This window comes from Cyrtonyx montezumae, unplaced genomic scaffold (assembly GCF_038088225.1).
Source record: "Cyrtonyx montezumae isolate F1298 unplaced genomic scaffold, pur_monq_1.0 scaffold_44, whole genome shotgun sequence".
NCBI classification, from domain to species: Eukaryota; Metazoa; Chordata; class Aves; order Galliformes; family Odontophoridae; genus Cyrtonyx; species Cyrtonyx montezumae.
The window spans coordinates 289854-311838 of record NW_027072050.1 but is presented as its reverse complement, the minus strand read 5'-3'; the positions used below and the strand labels follow the sequence as shown (position 1 = coordinate 311838).

At 53.4% G+C, this 21985-nt stretch overlaps 2 protein-coding genes across 2 annotated transcripts; one reads left to right on the top strand and one right to left on the bottom strand.

The window, feature by feature from the left end:
- Positions 1–151: 151 nt before the first annotated feature.
- Positions 152–9734, top strand: LOC136055526 (GRAM domain-containing protein 2A-like). Its single transcript, XM_065747320.1, is given in 13 exon segments — positions 152–465; positions 468–481; positions 1056–1178; positions 1283–1355; positions 1453–1626; positions 1693–1791; positions 1862–1933; positions 2010–2078; positions 2219–2282; positions 2387–2473; positions 2579–2660; positions 2741–2833; positions 9536–9734. Coding segments are annotated over 13 exon segments (1374 nt in total). The 5' UTR covers positions 152–240.
- A 2961-nt stretch (positions 9735–12695) lies between these two features.
- On the bottom strand, positions 12696–20021 carry FZR1 (fizzy and cell division cycle 20 related 1). Its single transcript, XM_065747284.1, has 13 exons — positions 19887–20021; positions 18820–18945; positions 18533–18596; positions 17992–18119; positions 17460–17542; positions 16874–17057; positions 16637–16702; positions 16148–16250; positions 15401–15585; positions 14362–14595; positions 14178–14282; positions 13429–13521; positions 12696–12758 (listed from the first exon to the last, which is right to left on the bottom strand). The coding sequence occupies exons 1-13, from the start codon at positions 19953–19955 to the stop codon at positions 12717–12719; spliced, it is 1482 nt and encodes a 493-aa protein (XP_065603356.1). The 5' UTR covers positions 19956–20021; the 3' UTR covers positions 12696–12716.
- Between the last annotated feature and the right edge of the window lie 1964 nt (positions 20022–21985).

Sequence of the window (21985 nt, the reverse complement as noted above, 5' to 3'; positions counted from 1 at the left end):
GTGGGAGGGGGGGATACTCCCCCACGGAGTAGGGGCAGGTGAGAGTGGTGGCAGCCGGTGGTGCTGGTGCTTGCACACCTGGCAGACCCCGTGTGTAGAGGATCTCTGGCTGTGGGCACGGGAGCGGGGCGAGGGAGGGGGAAGGTGGGCATCCTGCATCCCTCCTGCATCCCACCTGGGTCCTGTATCCGCCATCCCGCTGGGATCCCGCAGGGTCTGGGTCGTGCCATCGTGGCGCTGATGCCCTTTGCATCCCCTCCACCCCCAGGTGGTTTTTGTTCCGTCCAGCCCCACCCGACACCTCCCTGCAAACCTGCTGCGGCCGGTCCCAGCCCCGCCTGCCTGCCCTTCCTCGCCGGGAGGAGGAGGAGGAGGAGGAAGAGGCGGCTGTGGGCTGGGGCTGAAGGAGAGCGTGGGAGCACAGGGCTACGGTTCAGTGGGACGGGACGGGACGGGAGCGCCCAACTCTCCCCACCACCAGGTACCACCTGGGCTGGGCAGCAGCCCCAGCGCAGGAATTTTGCTCTCTGCCCTTCGGTCCCCTGTGTGTCCACCTCCTTGGGAGCCACAGAGAGGCCCGGCAGCTGCCACCCGCTGCCTGCAAATGGGTGCTGGAGGTGCCATGGCCACCCAGGGGACGTGTCTGCCAGCCCCAGGGCTGTGGTTGCTGTATGGGGAGAGCCCGAGGCGCGGTTCTTCCTGGAGTGGGGCCACGGTGGCAGCCATGCAGGGAGTGCCCTGTGGGGCCCCAGAGACCTCGGGGCAGGGGGGCAGGCAGCACTCGGAGATGCTCTGAAAGGGCTCAGAATGGCCGTGCTGCTCCTTGCAGTGAGCCCTGGTGGCTGATCGGAGGGTGCTGAGCTCCCTGATGTTTGCTGGGGACAGGCAGTGTCCTCCTCTTGGGACACGTGGACAAGGAGTACCCCACGCGCCATCACCCACGGATAACAGCAGCCAAACCCCAGTGCTGTGCGAGCATGGGGTGGGTGAAGGGCTTGGGGACCGGGTAGGCTGTGCTTTTGTCGTGCCCGCTCACCTGTCCCTGTCCCCCGCAGCACAGCGGGCTGCTCCATGTCGAGGAGGCTGCGGAGGAGCAGGAGGGCGGTGCTGGATAAGCCGTGGCAGAGCCTGGAGGAGAGGGGCAGAGCACAGCAGGACCCGCACCCCACGCTCACCAGGTGGGTGCTGTGTCCCCGAGTCGTGACCCCCATGTCCTGCGGGGCCGCATCCCTGAGCCAAAGCCCTCACACGGCCACAGCTCAGCAGCTGCGGCTCCCACCAGATCCAGAACCTATGACCCCTCCACCTGCACCGAGACCCCAGAGGCATCGGATCAGCCGGGATCCCCAAACCCGGTGAGTGCTGAGGGCGAGGAGAGGGGGACCCCATCCCCATTTTGTGGTCGGTATAGGGGTTGCCAGGGCTCAGCCCCACGCTTTGCCTTCCCCACAGCTCAGCAAGCGCCGTGCTGCCTTCCACAAAGCCTTTGAGGAGATCGCGGGGCGCGAGGTGCTGCTGGCCTGCTTCCCCTGCGCCTGGCAGCGCGAGGTGCCCTACCACGGCCGCCTCTACATCTCCTCCGGGCACCTCTGCTTCCACGCCACGCTGCTGCTCAGGGACATCAAGGTGGGGGCGCGGGGAGGGTGCGGGGCGGTGTGGGGGCACAGGGTCTGACATGCCTGCTCCCCGCAGGTCGTCATTCCGGTGGTTTCTGTCTGTGCCCTCAAGAAGACCAACACAGCGCTGCTGGTGCCCAACGCGCTCAGCATCCGCACGGCGCAGGGGGATAAGGTGAGCTTGGGGAGGGGGTTATGGGGTTGGGGCCGCGGGGGGAGCCGACCGCCCATCCCTCTGCCCACAGTTCCTCTTTGTGTCACTGCGCCGGCGTGAGGCCACCTACCAACTGCTGAGATCGCTCTGCAGACACCTGCAGGTAGGCACTGCGCTGGGTGGGAGCTGGGTGCAGTGCCCCCTGTGCAGTACCCCCCACTGCAGCTCTCCTTGTGCAGGACAACGCCTGGAGCCCCCCAGCCTCCCCCCTCAACCACAGCACCGAGCAAAACCCTAAGAAATCCCTGGTAAGGGAACAGTGGCAGCAGCACTGCACGGCCGCAGGAAGGGCTTTTTTTTTTTTTGGGGTGGGAAGATGGTGCTGAGAAGCCCCAGCCCTCTGCCAGCCCCCACACCGATCCTACAACCAGGCCCTGTCCTCCTGCAGACCTCGAGCCACTCAGACCTGGAGCAGAGCACGCCAGAGCCCAACGGCCTCCTGGAGCTGCAGGGTGAGCAGCCATCCCCCACAGCCCCATCAGCACCCTATAGACCTCTCTGCTTGGGGTTACCCCGTGCCTGTGGCACTCAATGAATGGATCCCGGTTACATGCAGATGAGCTGAGCCCAACGCTGAACAGAGCAGAGGAGGATGAGGAAGAAGAGGAGGAGATGGCAGAGGATGCTCCAGTTCTGGGCAGAGGTGAGCAGTGCCCTCAGCAGAGCCACGCAGCACCCATGTGAGCAGCACAGGGCCGGGACTTGTCTCAGCCGCACTGTTGTCCCCAACACCATCTGGTCCTGGCAGGGGGACCCCACATAGCACCGCCAGCCCAGAGCACCGTGCGACCATGTGCCTTCAACACCATCATCATCCTCTGCCTGCTGTTGTGAGTCCCTGGGTGAGGGCCACCCACACCCCCAGCCCTGTGTCCCTTCTCAGCGGTGTGTGACGCTGTGCTGTCCCCAGGATGGTGGCCCTGCTGCTGACCTCAGGGTACATCGGGCTGCGCATCCTGGAGCTGGAGCAGCAGCTGGCGGCCATGGGGGCTTGGCCAGAGCGGTGAGTGGGGGGCAGCAGCCCCTGCAGCCCTGGCCCAGCAGGATCCCCTCACCCTGCATTCCCTCTCAGGCACAAGAAGACGTGATGCCAACACGGACCTGGCTGTCACCAGGCCACCAGCCCATGGGACCGGCTCCAGGACCCCCAGGAGGTGGGGGAGGGGGCCCGAGTAGCTTCCAGCCCCCCCCCCCCAGGGAGCCCCCGCAGGCCGTGGGGCTCCATCCCACTCCCCCTACACTTCATGCCTGTGAGCTCATTGCACGAGCACCAATCTGAGGGCAAAGCAGACTTACGGGGGCAGATGGAGCCAGGCCCCCACCCTCGGACTGCGTAGGGCAGCCCCCCCAGGGGTGCAGGCACAGGGAGGCCCAGCTATTTTTATTAATAAAGAGCTGATGTGGTGCTACCAGCGCTGCACGGGACATCTGTGTTAGAGGGCCCCCCCAGCACAGCAGCAGCTGGAGCAGTGCCCTCACTGAGGGGCTGAGGGCTGGTGCTGGAGGAGGCTCCAGTTGCAGACATCGTGGGTGCTGGAGGGGGGCAGCAGAGGGACAGCAAAGGGATGTACCCCGGGCTGCCCTCCCATGCCCCACTGCTCTGGCTGCGGGTGGCCGCTGCAGAGCAGAAGGAAAACAGTGGGGGGGGGGGGGGGGGGCTCAGCCGGACACACTGCCACCTCCCCTCCCCCAGGCTCTTACCGTACTCCTTGCCCAGGATGGGACGTTCCTGCCACAGGAAGGATCCCCAGCACGGGCTGAGTCCCGTAGGCGCTGGTCATAGACTTGGCAGGGAAAAGCAGGTTGCAGAGCTGGTGCTGCGGATATCAGGGTCCGAGTGGATTGCTCTCGGGCGGGGAGCACGACAGGACTCAATACATGAATGATCAGGCTTTTTTTTTTGTTACCCGGACAGCCTTATTCTTATAGTGTTTAAGACAGGGGCGTACAGAGAATGGCACACAATCATTGGCTGAGAGCCTCAGAGAAAAAACAACTTTAAGCAGTTCCCAACAATGAACAGCAGTGAGAAACCATCCTGAGGGAGGTAACTCTGGATATCATCCTAATCCTAAGAAATCCAAACAGGAATGCGTCGGTGGCGGGTGTGAAAGGCAGTGCTGGCAGGGCGTCCCCTGTTCAAAGTGCACTTTTCCTCTCCCACTCCCACAGACCATCTCCTGCTTCTGCTTTTCTCATGGTTCACACAGTGTGCTTTCCCCTGAGCGCCGTATCAGCGTGGCCAGCGCATAACACAGAGCCCAAAGGAAAGCTAAACAGACTAGACTACCAAGGACAGCTTATTCTGAAAATACCTATAGTTACAATTATCAGCAGTCCTGTGAAGCCTTCTTCACTGAAAGCAGGGTGAACAACATAATCACAGAAGTTTCCCATAGATGTCTTGGCAGCTTGGGTTGCTCAGCTGAAGCAGTTCTGTCAACGGTTTACGGGCAGGTTCGGCCCGGTTCCGTGACGATTGGTGCGGGGGACCCACGGACCCACGCCCCAGGAAAGGGGAAGGGGGAAAGGGAGAAGGGAAAAGGGAGATGGGCCTAGGAACAATACAGCGGCAACGATCTGAGGAGGAAAGCTAATTTACTAAATAAGATATTGGAAAGCAAAATAACACAATATAATACAATATAATTGGAATTAAAGCTAATAAATCAAATAAAATGAGCAAGAGAGAGTGTCCGATAAACCGAAGGCCTTACGCTAACGCTGAAGGCGGACGGCAGCGAGCACCCACTGCTGAGTCGATCCCCCAAAAAAAAGAGAGAGTCCCGTGACCGCAGACAGTTTTTATCTTTCCCTCTGAGCGTAAACACGTAAGAACGCAAAGCATCGCAAAGTCCTCTGGGGAATGGAGTTCTTCTTCTCTTCTGAGACAGGCATACCTGGAACTATCGATGATCCACGGAGCTGGAGCATTAACTCTTTAACTCTAAATGCACTACATGATGTTATGATGTGGAATACCAGTACCAAAAATCATAAAACCATGACAAGTTCATGTCCGCTTTGAGCTGTTTGTCACTTGGCCTAGGAGCATCATGACCTCCTATCAACATCGAATACCTTTCCATGAGCATATAGCCTGTGCTGCAGTGCAAACTGTGCTCGCACATATCACCGTGACTTCCCTGCTCCTGCAGCCATTTCCCAACAATTCCCCTTTTTCTTTTTGTACGAGCATAGCTTTCTGTATAGCCTTGTCAGTACCCCTCATAATACAGCTATACAGTATGCGAAGCACAATAAGCATGATTACAATAAGCAATAGCCAATGCAAACTCTCCTTTACAAGGCTTGTAATCCGTGGGGAAAGACCCCCGAATAATGATCCTAACTGATCATCGAAGGGATTTTTGTCTACCTGTATTTTCTGTGTTCGATCCCTTAACCACTGCAGTTGACTATGTATAGATTGACTGTGATCCAAAAGATTTTTTTTGGTTTTTTTTGAGGTCAATCTGAATTAATGCAGAGAGCACTTTCAATATAGCTTCGTGAGGCCTTCCAGGTTAGGAGACAAAGGTCAAGGTGATTTCACCTCGGAGGTCATTCTCATAGCCCCACCGCTGTACGCCTCTGCCTCCCTCGCCTACTCTTTTGCTTAGAGCAGTGGGGTGTATGATCTTCTCAGCAGCAGTCGTATTCTTCAGGGGAACCTCCTCTTTCCTTGCCTTATAAGTCTCCCCATTCTCTATAATTCCTTTAAATTTTAGCCTCTTGACTGCTCACAAAACTATCTCCCAATTATCTTAAAAGTATTCATAGGAAGAGTGAGTTTACCAATATTCATCATATACAATATACATATAAAGCATACAATGAAATGACTGAGTTATCTTATCTGTTAAAGAAAAACAACACAGAAAACACTTTCTGATTTTTAGGAGAGACCATCGTCCATCCTGCTGAGTTAGAGAATGGGACAGAATTAGGCAGCACGTCCAACTTCTCAAGTAATCTTTACCAAATAACCGCACCTGCGCGCTGTAACCTTGATGTGATTGTCCAGACCAAAAACATGTCTGACCCCAACCCCCCGAGGCACTCCCCACTGCTTGGGAACCTAATAGATTTAATTCCTGAGGATCCCATGGTAGAAGGACATTCATATGGTGCATCAGACATGCACTTTGTTCTGAAACAGCAACTGAAACCCAATAAAGTCCTCAACTTTGTAACCCGGAGCTCCGACTAAGCAGTCTGGAAGGGTTCTGTGGCAGACTGGAGGCTCAAGCAAATCAGTCTGGCCTGTCTTGTTCACCCAGGTCACCCACAGGTCATTTGGTTGTGATATTTGAGAGACTGCCTGGCTCCTGACCTGGCAAATCAGGAGTATTAACAGAAACAGACACTGCTGCTTCGGTCCATTTGGCTGGAACCCACAAGGGACCTGTGGAGGTGAGCACACATATATATCCTCTTCCCATGTATTTTATCTCTGCAGGACCCTCCCAAATCCCTGTTTTTGGATTTTGGTATTTTACAAAGAATGGCGTGACATTGTTTTTGGAAGGCACCTGCCCATGAATCTGTGCAGGCATCTCCTCATTCTCCCCAAAAATACACAGATAATTAATTGCAAAGAGTGCTCTGGATAGGCGTTCCTGAATATCCACCACATTGGAGAGTCTATTTATGCACCTTTTGAGTGTCTGATTTGCCATTTCTACTCCAGCTTGTCCTGTCAGAGAGTTAGGTATACCAGTAGCATGTCGTACACCCCACTTACTACAGAATTGTTGAAAACTTTTGCTAGCATATGCGGGGCCATTGTCTGTTTTTACTGCCTGTGGAAGTCCCATTACAGCAAAACACACTGTCAAGTGTCGAGTTACATGCAATACCTTTTTCCCAACCTGGGCCGTAGCCCAAATGAATTTACTGTAAGTGTCTATGGTAACATGCACATATTTCAGTCTGCCAAATTCATGAAAATGGGTCCCATCCATCTGCCATATCTCTAGAGGACCAAGGCCCTTGGGGCTGACCCCTAACTCTAGTCCGGGACCATGGTCGGCACAAGTTGGGCAGGTTCACACGATTCCCCTGGCCTCATTTAAACTGATCCCATATAACTTTTGCAGACCCTTAGCATTCTGGTGAAAGATACTGTGAGCCTCTCGGGCTTGTACTGATTTATTGATAGGAACAGACATGGCAACCAAGTCATCTGCTTTCTGATTCCCTTCGCCCAATCCTTCTGCCCATTTGTGACTTCTAATATGAAGAACTGCATACTTTTCATCCCTGATTGTTATTGCCCTTTGTAACATGATTAGTAATTCAAAGAGACGCTGATTTTTAACTTCCCTGATTCTGGCATCTTCTATTCTCTCTACTTCGCCTACTACATACAGTGAATCTGACACTGTGTTAATAGGGTTCCGTGCCCATTCCATAAAGGCCCACACCACAGCTGACAGTTCCAGAGTTTGAAGAGTCTCTGGGCTGTGCTTGTAGAGTCTTGTGCTTCCACTGATGATCCTCGTACCACGTCACAGCTGCCCTGCGTGATTTTCGGCCAGCATCTGTAAATACTGCGATGGCGTCTTTTATGGGTACTTTACTTCATTTGGGTATCACCAGCCAGTGTTGTTGTGTCATCCATTTCAATACTGGAGAAGCAAGACAGCGCGCTGTCAAAGCAGCTCCCGAGGTCAGCAGGCTTGCTGCCAGTTCATCTGAGTTCTGCAGATACCGATCCAAGTCCACGCACTTTAAGGGCAGATATATTGTCCCCGGTTCTTCTCCAGCCATACTAAGTATCCTCTGGCATCCTTTTTGAATTAATTCCACGAGATCGTCAATTCACTGCTGAATCGTTGTCTTTGGTTGCAGACTTGTGAACAGCCATTCCAGGACCCTGATGTCTATTTTCTCCCCCTTTTTCTTTTTGCACTGCGTCAGTGCACCCAGCAGTTGCCTTTGTCCATTGAGGATGGTGATGTCTATAGGGAGAGATGGATCACGGTGGTTGACAGCCCGCGTTGAGATGATTTGACCAAAATATTTTATCGGCATTGTAAGTAGCACCAGTCCTCTGGTGGCTCCAAAGCCACTCTCACGTCGATCTGCCGAAGTGAGCGGCTGCAAGTCCTGTGTCAAGACAAGTAGTGGCACTAACTGAGCAAGCTGGAATCTGAATAGGTGGAAATTGCATCTATGGCACTATTTGTGCAGTTCCATTAAAGTCAGCATCGATAAGTCCCGGTAAAACAGTTACTCCACGAAGTCCAGTAGAAGAACGTCCAATCAGGAGAGCACCCACAGTTGTCCCAGGTATAACCAATGTCCCCGAGTTGTTGTAGGTATCCGAGTGGGTCGGCTGTCAAAGAGAGTTACGTCTACTGCGGTTGCCACGTCCAAGCTGAGGCTTCTTTTGTTGCCGGTTGCAAGTCGGAGGCCCTTGTGAATGCATGCTGGTGGCTGTTATCAGGTGCTGCTGGCTCGGAGAGGGGGGTACCCCCCCCGGGGAGCTGACCACTGGAGCCGTCACTGTCGTCAGCGCGCGACGGCCCTTCGTGCTTGGCTGGGAGTTTCCCGACGAGCGGCACGCTAGGGTGCTGTGGGTTGCGGAGTTGCAGCTGTCGCACCAGACCCTAGCCCTACACTCCCTTTTCATGTGTCCTGCCTTTCCGCATCGGAAACAGTTAAGACTCTGGCTCCGTCTCGGTCTCTGAGCTTTCTGCCCCCTTCCCCCTGTCAGTGGTGCTAAAGCGGCTAAGGCTTGAGTCTGTGCTTCTAGCAGCTTACCCCCCAACTCCCGCACTGCTTCCACCAGCAGTGCCTGTGGTCCTACGGGCACCCTACTCATGCGCTCTAACATCATTTCAATAGTAGCATCCATAGGAAGAGTAATTAATACGGATCTAGTGGAGGAGTTACAGTTCTCCATTGCGCACTGACGAAGTAATGCCTGCTTCATCCAATCTGGAACATCAGCTCGATCAATAGCATCTGTTACTCTATCTATAAAACTGGCAAAAGACTCCTCACTTTAGGCCCTGCTTTAGGGACATGTATAAGGGAGTTGGTGCAGATATCTTAACCATCTCCATTGCCTGCCCGGTGAGCCGCACACCTTCTAAACACACATCAGGTCCCATTTGCATCTGTATCCCGGGAGTGGCGAATGGCCCCGCACCCATTAATTGCTGGGCTAGTACTCCCAACAGAGGGTCGGTGTCAGCCCGCGGGGTGTTAGCACTAATTTCGCTCAGTCTCTGCCAATGGGCCTGCCATAACAACTGCTCTGACTGGCTCATTATCATACGTACTATCACCTTGATATCCTCCGGAACAAGCACACTAATCCCCCAAATATAATTTAATATCTGTTTAGTGGGCTCCCCGTGTAAGCCACTATCATTGACCGTAGCTCTTAGTTGGGAAAGGGTTTTCCAACCTATCGGGGCATAGTCCCCCTGCCAGCCTCCATCATTGCCGTGCTCATATAGGACCGGGAATGCCTGACTCACCGCCTCCATCATCCCCATATCCCCGGCACCCATAGCCTCTCTGGCCACTGCCGACCAGTTTAGCCGCGAGGGGCGCGGGCCGCGAACGACAGTGGGGGGCGAAGCAGCCACTGTGGAGCCAGATCCCCCGCCAACAGGCGCGGAGGGGGGGATGGAGGGGGGGGTGGGAGGGGGTGCAGCTCCCGGCTCCTGGCTGTTGCCGCCGTCAGGGTCCGGTGGAAACAAATCGGGCCCATCATCGTCATCATCAAAGCAAAGGCCATCCTGGGGAGGGGCCGCTACCGACCCGTCTCCCAAGGCACCGCCACGGTGAACTGGCACAGGGCCGCCTACGTGGGGTGTTGGTATATAGTCGACCCCGGGCTTATTGCGGCCTGCGTCAGGACCCGAGGCTTCCAGCTGGCGTGAAGCCGGAGCCTCTACCTGTTTTTCTGTTTTATACTTCTTAATGCGATCTATTACATTCCGCCATGGCTTCATCAATTTCTTTGCCCCTTTAATAACCTTATACCAGAGAATATCCCCGAGCCTGCGCCACTCTTTGTCCCCAAAGAACCCGTCTGAACGAGCAAACAATCCCTCTGCTTCACTAAAGGCTATTAACCCCGGCACCTGCTTAACAGTGCTAGAATCTACCTCCTGCTTTGCTAAGAAGCTCTGAAAAAAATGCAGGGCTACCTGTCCTTCCATGGTGCACTGCAACCCGCGTCCCACCGCTGCGCGCAGTGCCCACTCTGGGATGTGCAGGAGCTCCGCTTCCGTGCCCTCCGGATCCGTGCAGACCCCTCGTGCTCGGTGTAGGCGAAATCGCCCCCCAGCTCGGCAATGCGACGCTGGTGCTCTCCGTCCGCCCGGTTCCGAGTCAATCCTCCGTTTGTTCGGGCGCCAATTGCTGCGGATATCAGGGTCCGAGTGGATTGCTCTCGGGCGGGGAGCACGACAGGACTCAATACATGAATGATCAGGCTTTTTTTTTTGTTACCCGGACAGCCTTATTCTTATAGTGTTTAAGACAGGGGCGTACAGAGAATGGCACACAATCATTGGCTGAGAGCCTCAGAGCAAAAACAACTTTAAGCAGTTCCCAACAATGAACAGCAGTGAGAAACCATCCTGAGGGAGGTAACTCTGGATATCATCCTAATCCTAAGAAATCCAAACAGGAATGCGTCGGCGGCGGGTGTGAAAGGCAGTGCTGGCAGGGCGTCCCCTGTTCAAAGTGCACTTTTCCTCTCCCACTCCCACAGACCATCTCCTGCTTCTGCTTTTCTCATGGTTCACACAGTGTGCTTTCCCCTGAGCGCCGTATCAGCGTGGCCAGCGCATAACACAGAGCCCAAAGGAAAGCTAAACAGACTAGACTACCAAGGACAGCTTATTCTGAAAATACCTATAGTTACAATTATCAGCAGTCCTGTGAAGCCTTCTTCACTGAAAGCAGGGTGAATAACAATCACAGAAGTTTCCCATAGATGTCTTGGCAGCTTGGGTTGCTCAGCTGAAGCAGTTCATGTCCGCTTTGAGCTGTTTGTCACTTGGCCTAGGAGCATCATGACCTCCTATCAACATCTAATACCTTTCCATGAGCATACAGTCTGTGCTGCAGTGCAAACTGTGCTCATACATATCACTGTGACTTCCTTGCTCCTGCAGCCATTTCCCAACAAGCTGGGGCAGGCAGCAAGACAGCCCCGCTCCCCCCACCAACCCACCCCCATCCTTCTCCCACGGAGGAGCCCCGCAGCCTCCCCCTCCCCAGCACTGTGCTTTCCCTTCCCACTCTATGACCCCCACAGCCCAGCTCCATACCCAGGGGCAGTGTGGGTCCCGCTCAGGAGCGGTTTGTGCTGCCAGGCAGTGCCATGGCTGAGGCTGCACCTGCTGTCCGCAGAGTGAACGCAGCCCCACGCTCACCCCAGGGCCGCCTCAGCACCCGCAGCCCCCAGCCCGTGCCAGGTCGGATTCGTGACCACCCATCACCTCAGTGCTCCCCCACGTTTAACAGTGCCAAAAAAACAAGCCAAAAAAAAAAGGAGAAATTCAGGACTTCAGCCCAACCCCAAATCGTGTCCCGTGCTCCTGCTGTGAGAACAGAGTGGTTGTGCCCATGATGGGTTTATGGGAATAACACCCAAGTGATATTTGAGGGCGGGGGGGCTGCTGGATGTCACGGAGCTCACGGCTGTGCGCTATGGGGCGGGCGGCAGCGCTGCCCCACGGCCTGCTGCTTTCAGCAAAAGGAGCACTGCCTCCACACAGAGCAGGTCAAGGTCTATAGACACGGCCAGGAAAATCCAGAGGACAGGGAACAGCACACACCCCCAGTGTGGGAGAGAGGGCAGGGGTGGGAGCGCAGCACTGGCACACGGTGAGACAACGGGCTGCTGCAAGCAATGGCTTCTCAACTGAAAAGCAACGTGTCCACGTGAGCACTGCAGCGCATCCCACGGCACTCACCACGCAGCTCTGGGCATGCCAGCTTCAACAACAGGCAAATCAACAGGTCCCTGGCATCCACGTGGAGATGAAAAAACAGAAAGGCAAACACAGGGCAACGATTCCTCTTCACTGCAGAAAGAGAACCCCACTCACCCCTTCCTTCCAGCCCGAAGAGGCCTCTGAAATAAACCAGATCCCACAGGAGTGGTTTTGTTTCTCAAGCACATCGCAACTGCTTTTGTCCTCAGGAAGGCTCCAGAGCAGCCAACCCAGCCTGGTGCAAACAGCACCGCAGGGGGCTCAGCGTGCACGCTGCTCTCCTTTTGCTTTTAAAGCCATTGCTGTCTCGTGTTTTGTTTCTTTTTTTTTTCCTCTTTCCCCTCTCTGTTAAATAAAGGATTGACCTAAGACAAGTTTAAGTCGCTCTGACTGCGTTCCCTCTGAGGCGGAGCCTCTTCAAAGCCTCCTCTCGAGTGTGAAGGCCAAAGATGTTATGTCTGGAGGCGGCTGGTAAGGCCTGAACTCAAGTGCCTCAGGGAGCGAGGCACTGCGGGACCTGCTTGGTTCAGAAGAAATAAGCAGCTCTCCGGTGTAAGGGGGATCCCAGGCTCTGAACAGTGCCTTTAGATAGCAGAGAGGCTCAGCCAGGGGTACTGCCCCACAGGAGCAGGGATACTCTCATCTCTCCTAAGAGCAGACAGCACAGCAGTTGGGATGGCCTTGGTCCGGTCTCAGTGGTCCACGTAAACGCATTTTCTCCAGTAAGAAAGAAAAACAAGCGTTGGAGGGTGCTGGTTTGAACTCTTCTCTTCACTTGCACCCCTTCACAAAGAACGAATCCATAAACCCGTGGGCTCTGTCCTCCCCCCCCCCCCCCGGCTGCTCCTGGGCTCCCATGCACACCAAAGCAGTGGTTTCATCCTGGTATGTTGGGCCACAGCACGTGGGGGTTTACCGTATCCTGGTGAAGAGGTTCAGAACGGATACGGACTCCTAAAACAAAAGGAGAAGCTTCAGTGAGCACTACACAAAGCCGTGTTGTGGTGCCATCCCTACTTAAAAACACCAAACAGACACCAAGCTGGTGAGCTACCTCAGGGCACAACATTCAAAGTCCAAAACCATAAACGTTCCCACGTGTTTTTTCCCCCCCAACCCCCACAGCCGATAACAAGGAGCATGGCAGGCAGGCATGCCATCCCCACGTTGTGGGCCAAACCCAGAGGTCGCAGAGCCATCCCCACAGACCCCTCCTCAGGAGCTCAGCACACCCAGAACAGCTCCCTGAGCGCTGGGCATGGCACGCTGCTAGCAGCAGTACCCCCATGCCACTGCTTTCAGCAAATAAGGAGCTGAAGGATAATAAACCATGAGGACACTGTCAGCTGACAGCACCACGCCAGCAGGGATGGACAGCGGTGGGCTCGAGGTGAACACAGCAGTTCCGGGAAGGCCGGGAGAATGACGCCTTGTCACGCTACCTTGGGTGTGCAGAGCCAACCTTTTATTGTGTCTCATGACTGCAAAGCCTCTTTATACCGCAGCCAAGTTTAACTCTTAATTGCAACCATCCCTCAATCTGCAGGGTAGGGTTAATGGACCTAGGGGCGAGGCTGAAGAAGAGAGCAAACAGCCTCGAGTCCCACAGCGCACGCACCCTTACCTTTGTGGAGCGAGTCTTACTGAAGACGTTCCAGAACCGCAAGGTTTCATCTCCAGCTCCTGTAACTATGGCCTCCCCGTCAGGGGACATCGCCTACGGCCAAGAGAGCAACCCTGAGCACCCAGCACATCGCTGAGGTTGAAAACAAACCCTCATGGGAATGCACGACAGAGATTCGCCTCGCCTCCCCCGTGCCACTCATAACTGGGGCTATTCCTCCGCGGATTCTACACGTGTGTCAAGGCAGGAAGCGTGACAGAGCTGGCAAACGCCACTCATTAGTCACCTGGGCTGGAATCCACCTCGCACAACAGTACCAGCACTATTTATCACCTGCCAGGACTCAGCCGAAAGCCTCACGTACTGTAAGCAGGCAGGTAGGAGATCTGGGCGGATTAACCACGCCAGGTGCTCTGATACAGAACCAGGAAGGCTGAAGGCACCGCATTATCCCCTGCCTGCAGTCCCCAGTCTGTGACCAAGCCTCACGGGGATCCTGTGCTTCCCTCTGAAGAGCTTTGGCACGCTCTGCTGTTCATTAATAAAGCCTCCCATTTCCATAGCACTAAATCAAAGTATCCCTTGCAGGCAAAGAAATTAGACACAAAGCTTTTCTCATTGCTTGCAGGGCAAGATTCACCAGGGGCACTGTGAGCTGCCAAGACCAGAGGCAGCTCACAGTGCCCCTGGCTCTCATCTCAGCACGAGCACTGCCACTACAGCTCCACGGCAACACAGCCACTACTTACCAGGTAGAGGACTCTGTATGAGTGCCCTGTTAGCTTGGCCACTTGAGTGAGCGAGGGGTATTTCCAGATGAGGATCTGGTTCCGTGAGTACCCATGGGTGCTCACCTGAAAGGAGAAAGAGAAACAGATGTCGTGTTTCCTAGCACGAGGCAGCTGAGCAGCGGGGGCAGCCCGCAGAACTCACCAGCTCGTTGGCGTGCTTGGACCAGGCCAGGTTGCACACCTGGGAGCCGGTGTCGATGCACTGCAGGGGCTGCCCCGTGACCGTGTTCCAGAAGCGGATGCAGCGGTCGGTGGTGCCGCCTCCGGAGGCGAGGAGGCCGTGCTGGTGTGGGGACCAGGCGATGGCCTTCACTGCGGCCAGGTGCTCCGTGTACTGCTGCACGGGGCTCAGGCTGGAGTGGTTCCAGACGAGGAGCTGCGGGAGAGGAGAGATGTGAGCAAAGCCGCGCGTCCGCAACGCCCACAGAGCACAGTGTCACACTGGGATTGATGGGGGTGGCTGGGAAACGAGGTGGCTTCCCACCGCTCTGCTCTCTCAGCCCTGAAGGCCATCACAAGCAGCGCCGTGCCCAGCTGCAGAGCCACCGGACCACAGAAGTCCTCGGGCAAAGCCAAAGCCATCAACGAACATCAACTCAAAGCCTTTTGCCTGCGGGGCTGTACTGCTCCAACACGCAGCTAAAAACATGTTCAAATTCATCTGAAGACCTTCTGACAAGGAACACGGCACAACCATGCTGACACACGTACACTGGGTGAATTCACCACCTAGCAACCCACTCCAAGGGGCTCTGAACACTGCTTCTCTGCAACAGATGCTTCCTCCACATGGTGCTCAGCAAGCTCCAACTCGGTGCTACAGGTATCAGAACTTACACAGCTTCTAAACTCTGTTTCCTTCTGCGTGCATAAACATTATTCACTGTACACTACCTAAAACAAGTCAGGAAGTGCAGCTTAGCATTACTGAACTCAAAACTGAGTCAAGCTATAGATTAAATTAGCCAAATACAGAAGCAAAATTATATTTCCCTCTTTAATATTATTAGAGAGAGATGGCAGAGTAGAAGCTCGGCATGATTTAGTTGGACACAGCCCAGCAAGTGAAACAAAAGCCCCTCCACGGAGCAGCTTAAAGGAAAGGGGAGGGGGGGAGCTGATCTTTCTCAGTGGAGATCCAGAGATGCCGAGCCCCACGTGAGCAGCACTGAGCACGGTACCTTGTTATCATTCCCCCCAGATGCCAGGAGCTGGTGGTCCGTTGACCACTTGAGGCCGCAGACCTCCTGCCTGTGGCCCTGGAGCCGCCGCTCTGACTGCAGGGGGGGGGTGCGGATGTCCCTCTGGAGGATCATTCGGTCTCGGCTGCCAGAAGACAGCTGGTCTGCATTCCAGGCCAAGGCACCTGCGACAGGGACAGCAGAGGTGTAAGAGCATGCTCTGGGGGCCCTGCAGGCAGAGCACAGCCACTGTTCACTAAAACGAAACACTTCAGGACCGATCCCAGCTCACAAGGCAGTAAAGCACAAAGACAGAACTCAGAACTTATCTCAGCTGCCCCAAATTCTCATCCTAACGTTCAGATTCAACAACACAGACCAAAAAAAAAAAACCCCAACAACACAGTCCCTGAAATAAAAGGAACTGGAAATAGTGTGAAGCTGTCTGCCTGCAGGGCTGGAAGCAGAAGCGGATGGCAGTGAAAAGAAGTGTTGTAACCAAAGTGAAATGCCTCTGACATGGAGGAAACACCTGCTGCAGTAAGCACTCAAACACCACCACACCCCAGATCAGAACACCACAATTACTAGGTGGCAACATTTTCAAGGCAGCTCAGGACACAGCGGGATATAAATATCGGTTTTGGTGCCGTTTGAGTTCTGCTATTTCTAGAAGATCCTCGCAAGGAGAAAAGTAGAAAAATCAAGGAGCTAAACATGTGGAGCCTCCGCCTCCCACCTCCTTACCAACTCTGGCCGTGTGCCCCTCCAACATAGAGAGTTTTTTTCCTGCAGCTGCATCCCAGATCTGTACAAAGCCCTTGTGAGTGCCAACAGCTACCAGAGTCCCCTGGACAAATGGAAAACCACAATTGGTAAAGCAATTGGTATCTGGAGTTCTTCCATTTTGCTTCTTCTTCCTGTTGGAGAGGGCAAGCAGCCTGCCTGCAACACGTCTGTTGTAGCACTTTACTGTTGAGAGCTGAAGAAGTGACCTGGCTCTTTCCCCCTCCCATCTCTCTTAACGAATACCTCCAACATCCCCAAATATAAGAGGTTTCTCAATGCCCCCTTATTTAGCACAGACAGGAAAACAGATTTAACTGAGAGCACATGGGGAGTTGGGGGCAATACTGAAAAATAAACCAAAGAAGCCAAAACTGGTGAGGAAGGGCTACCCAGCTACAGTGACAGCATTTGAATTTCAGTTGTCATCACAGATAACGAGGTACTGACCCGTTCTGACCAGCCCACAGATGTCACAGTGTCTCCTTCCACAGACAGATCACACAGCCGAGTTACCTTGAAAATAACACAGTTAGCTTGGAAATACACCATTAGCTGCCTCCCAAACTAGGGACTACAAACACTGAGCCCCTCCCACAGTGTGCCCCCTTAGCTCTGACATGCACTGTGGCTGGAAAACACCCACAGCAACGGTACGCTGCTCTGCAGACCCTGGTCTGCACTTACCTGGCTGGTGCAAGCACTCCATAGGTATACACACGTCCTGAGGCCAACGCTGAGCACATTAAGGGAGGACCAATCCACCAGGTTCAGGTAGAAGTCATCCTGCAGTTCTGGGGCATCCAGCACTTTGAAAGGAATCTTGGAGATCTTTCGAGTTGGTTTTTGGGGCGACCGTAACAGCTTCTGACTGTTGACAGACACAGAAACAACTACAGGATACCACACATCGCAGCGGGTTGCACAGTCAGACACAGCTGCTCTCGAAAGCAGATCTACATTTCTAGAGAAACAAAAAGCAGCAGTAAAATTCCTTCCAGCAGATAAAACTAGAAGGAACTGGGTTCTGCCTCTGCCAGGGAGCTAGGCAGCAAAAGGGTCAGCAGGTTGTGGACACCCAGACAAGTCTTCCTGCAGAGCTACACAGGTTGGACACCCGTAGGCATCCCTGGAGAACTTGCCTGTCTGTACTTACTACCTTTCTCAGACTTCTAAAGCCAGTCCAAGTGGCAACCTTGGTTGAATTGGAAAGACACCTGCACTGAAAGCACTGTCCCAACCCCTCCCCTTTTTTGAGCAGGAGCACTATTACCTTTTGTTGCTGACAGGAGACAAGGAATATGGTGAGACCTCATTGCCATCAGCTGGACTGGAACGTTTTGTGCTGGGGGAATACTGCATGAAGAAAACACACCCAGTAAGAACCTCAGCATGTCCAGGAGTGACAGGATCCCTCACAACAGCTGGGCACTGCCACTGGAGCTCCAACACCCACTGTCAGTTTTTCAGTCTCCTCAGTTCCTCTCCATTCCTGATGTTCCACATGCACACAAAATTAATCTCTACCGAAGTCTGAAACCTTGATTTGGTCACTTAAAAGTTTTAGAGTAGGTAAAAAACCTCTGCTCTCACTCAGTCTCCTTGCCAGTACAGAAAGAGGGAGCACATTGCTGACTACAGGTGCTCACACTGTCTTTACAAGCTAACACATTTTACTTCTCAACAATTAACATAAGTAAAGTCACAATACTAACTCAATTTCATCAGCAGCTTTATAGAACTGTGTGCCCTGCTCCCATGACATAGACTCACCCCCTCCCTTAGTCTGAGTGCAACCAACTTACAGTGAAGAGAGACTTCTTGTCCGGAGTAGAAGGCTGCAGCCTCCTGTCCTCTGTCTGTGGGTCCTGCACTTTCTCAATCCCTGCTCCCAGGAGCTCATTCTTCAGCAGGGCAGAGTAAACAAGGCCATCTGTGAACCCAAACAAGAGCTCAGGCAGGGCGTTCTGGAGACACAAGCAGCTCTGCAGGGACTGCCAGAACCACATATGCCCAACTTGCACACTCATGGGGCCTCTTAATAAGCCTGGGACTCCCAGTTGGAATTAAGACCAGCAGACAGCTCCTCCTCCTTCTGCCCCATCAGAAAAGTGCTTTGTGACGATAAATCACAGAACACAAACATGTCCTTGCTTCCCAGGTGCCTCACCTCAGAGCCTGCTGAGGTGACCTGGCATTCACTCCCACAAAGTGCATTTTCAAGAACATCAGCACGGCTTTTGGCACGAGCACCGACGTGCCAGCATTCTCTTGGCTCTCAAAGTCAGCATCACATGGAAATAAAAGCTGGAGCCGTGGCTGCTAGAGATAGAAAGAAGGTCTCACCATTGCCATTGTCTGATGTAGCATCCTCTGCTTTTCTGTTCTGACTTGGTGATCTTTCATTTTCCTGAAAGGGGAAAAACATGCAATCACTGTACAGAAACCTCTGTATGAGAAAACCCATCGGAGAGCAGGCTGCCACTGTGGGGCCGAAGATGTACGTTCAGAGCAAGAGAGGGTATGAGGTTGTGCTGCAGAAGATACAGGCAGCAATCCTTCTGGACAAAACAAGACTCACTGCTTCCTCAGTTCAAAGGCTTTGAGCTGTAGGAGAGGGGAGCAGAGCTTACATTGATTCTGTGGAAGTTGATGCTCCAGTTGGCCCCAGCTCTCGAGGGAATGAATCTGTCTCCATGTTTACTAGGAGATGACACTGGAGAATTGGAAGGTGTCAGGGTTCTTCTAATCTCTGCTACCTGAATTAAAGAGTGAGAGATATGAAGGAACAAACAACGATCTCAGTAGGGGGTCTGAAAAACATCAAAGAAGTCATATCAAAGCTAAACATGCCTAAATAGAAGGGCACAGCACTTGGTTATCCCCATAACAGAACTGCTGCAGATGCTAGAGCAGGGCACCTCACCTGTGGGCACCTCACCTGTGGGCACACTTGTTTTGACAGAACCATTGACATTGGAGAGGACTCCCTGCTCACTTCTCCAACTTCTGTCAAGCTTCCCCTGACTGCAGCTCTATCCCAGGTATATCAGCACCTTGCCCCACACAGGTGTGGCCCTCAAACATGGAGGGTGCACCACCTCCCTCTCACACCACTCATCCTGCATTTCTGCTATGGCAGCATTAAGGGAGACTGTGCCAAAAGCCTTGCTAAACTCAGCGTAAACGACATTTACACCCTCCTTTCCTCCAGCAAGTGAAACCGTGCTGTCACAGAAGGCTCTCAGGAGGGCCAGGCATGATTTGTCCTCCTTCAGTTAGTGCTGGCTGCTTCCCTTGTGTCTGGAAACGCTTCCAGATGGATTTGCTTAGGGACTGAGAAACACTGAGGCTGCCTTCCCTTGCTCTCTAGTGCCCTCTTGGGCTACTTCGGTGTCCAGTCCTAAGCCTGTTTTATTTGTTAGCCCCCAACATTCACCCTCTGCATACAACTGAGGTTATTTGTAAAGGCACCCCCGTGCTACACAAAAATACCTTCACTCATTTTTGCAACGCACACTAAGCTTGTCCACACCAAAGCACTGCTCCTTGGTTACTCCTAGAACAGCTCAGCAACTCACACCTGCTCACAGCCCAACGACAGACAGGTTCCCATGTCTTTCAAAACTTGAGAGAGAGGAAACGAGAGCAGAGCATCACATCCAGGCTAAGGTCACTGGGCACAGACACTGGTACTCACACAAGGCATTGTGTTTTCATTCTGTATGTTGATTTGGCACAGGAGACGTCTCTCATAGTCCTGGTCCATGCTGGAAGGATAGGGGCTGGGGAGTTCAGCAGCCTCGGGAATTGATGCTCAAAGTCCAACCAGTAATCAGTCTACTGCAAGAGACAGAGGAAGAAAATCGCCCTGAATATCCCCACTTCTCACACAGAAGCCAAGGACTGAGCACACAGCCTCTGCTTTGGCACTTCCCACGTTTCTCCCATATGTTCCTTTCAGAGGCAGCCACCAGACTGAGCAGTAATCAGCTTCCACCAAACAAAGCCAGCCACCAGGGATGGCACTGCTGCCAGCGAACATCTCAGAAGCCTTTGGCATTTCTAAATGAAGGAGGTTAGAAATACACAGTATTACAAAGCCTTAACACATCCCATACACTCATCTTTAGCTCACCTCTTACTACATATACGGACCTGTGATCTTCCACATTCATCTTTCAAGCCAGCAGGACCTCTCAAACTGAGGGCTTCCAACTAAATGCATTTTTTCACACCATGAATAAGGGATAAGAAGCGTACAGAATCCACACAAGGTGCGTGAGCAATTCAGGGACACCACACACATGAAGTTTCTGCCCCAAATGGCTCAGCACTGTGATGCAGAAACAGAGAGAGACGTGGATCCCATTACACAGCGATGTGCTGCTTCAAACCAGAAACCCGATGCATGGGCTCTTAGAGCAGCTCCAGACTGTACAAACATGAACTCATGACTCCCTAACCCTGAACCTCATCCTCAAAGGCTGCAGAGAAATTCAGCACCACACCAGTAAGATGAGGCATGTCCTGTAAGAAACCCATGCTATTTCTGCCTTCCCAGGGCCTGTATAAGTCAGTACATCCTGCAAACAGCTCCAGGAGCTACCAAAGCCCACTGTGCACTCGCTGCCATCAGCTCCAAGGTGCCCACATTCCAGGCATGCCCACTTGTAACTGGCTGAATTCAAGCTGGATTTGAAAAGCAAAGTACTGCAAGGTGTAGCTGCAATATTTTTGCCACCTGCCTGCACTCAGCCTCCAGGTGCACAGCGGGACCAAAGCTAGAGATGCTGCGGTTCCACACCGAGCTAGAAGAATAGAATTGCATGCTATGTGTCTTTCTTCCACCTCCGGTGCCATACACCACCATCTCCTCCTTACAGGCTGGATCCCAGCCTGTCGTTCAGTCCAGAGGTGACAAACATTTGATGCTCTACAACACGCTGCACCTCTGCCTGCGCTCTGAGACCTCAGAGTCCCCAGATCAGATCCCAGCACTGGCCTGAAGGCTTTGTGTCTGCTCTGGCCCTGAACAGATGGCAGAAGGGCTCCAACCAGCACAGCTCAGCAGTGCTGATCTGAAACACTTGGGGCAGAGCCGTGGATGAAGCAAGGAGCTCTGCACATGGTGTGGACTGCACGTGCCAGGTAACGCCTTCAGGAAACCAGGGGACAACGGCACCTTTGGAAGAGCCCTTGTGAAAAATAAACAGCCCCATGTACCAATAAGCTTCTCTGCATGCTTTTACAAGCCCTCAGGACTTCCACCAGCAAAATTCTCTTAGATGCACGACTTCATTTGAGAAGTGTTGTTCCCACTGCCTCCTTTATGCAGCAGTATATCTCAGATATCAGCACTGTTTGTAGGACAAATCTCTCCTAACCCCTCCTTCTCTCTGCAGCTGGAAGGAAAGAAGGGAAGCCGACCAAGGCTGCCACGCTGCGCTCCCAAGATGAGCATGCTTTCAGCTGCTCGCCTCCTCACTCAAACAAGCCCAAAGCTGAATTACAGAACTCAGACTGATAAAGCAGCAAACCCTCCTCACTGATGCACGCAGAGTCAGATCCCCAGCTGAGGGGTTTCCAGGCTTCCTTCCCAGCTTTTATTCACTTAGGAGAACTGCAGGTTTGCTCCTCTCCCTTCCCAGATCACGTTTTTCATTCCACACACATCTCACTGCAGATTACAGCAGCCCGTTTGACGTGTGGGGTTGATCCAAGCAGACATGACAATCACACACGCAGCGGGGGAACTCTCAAAAGCAGCATCGCCATTAAACCCCTTTTGATCGCCTG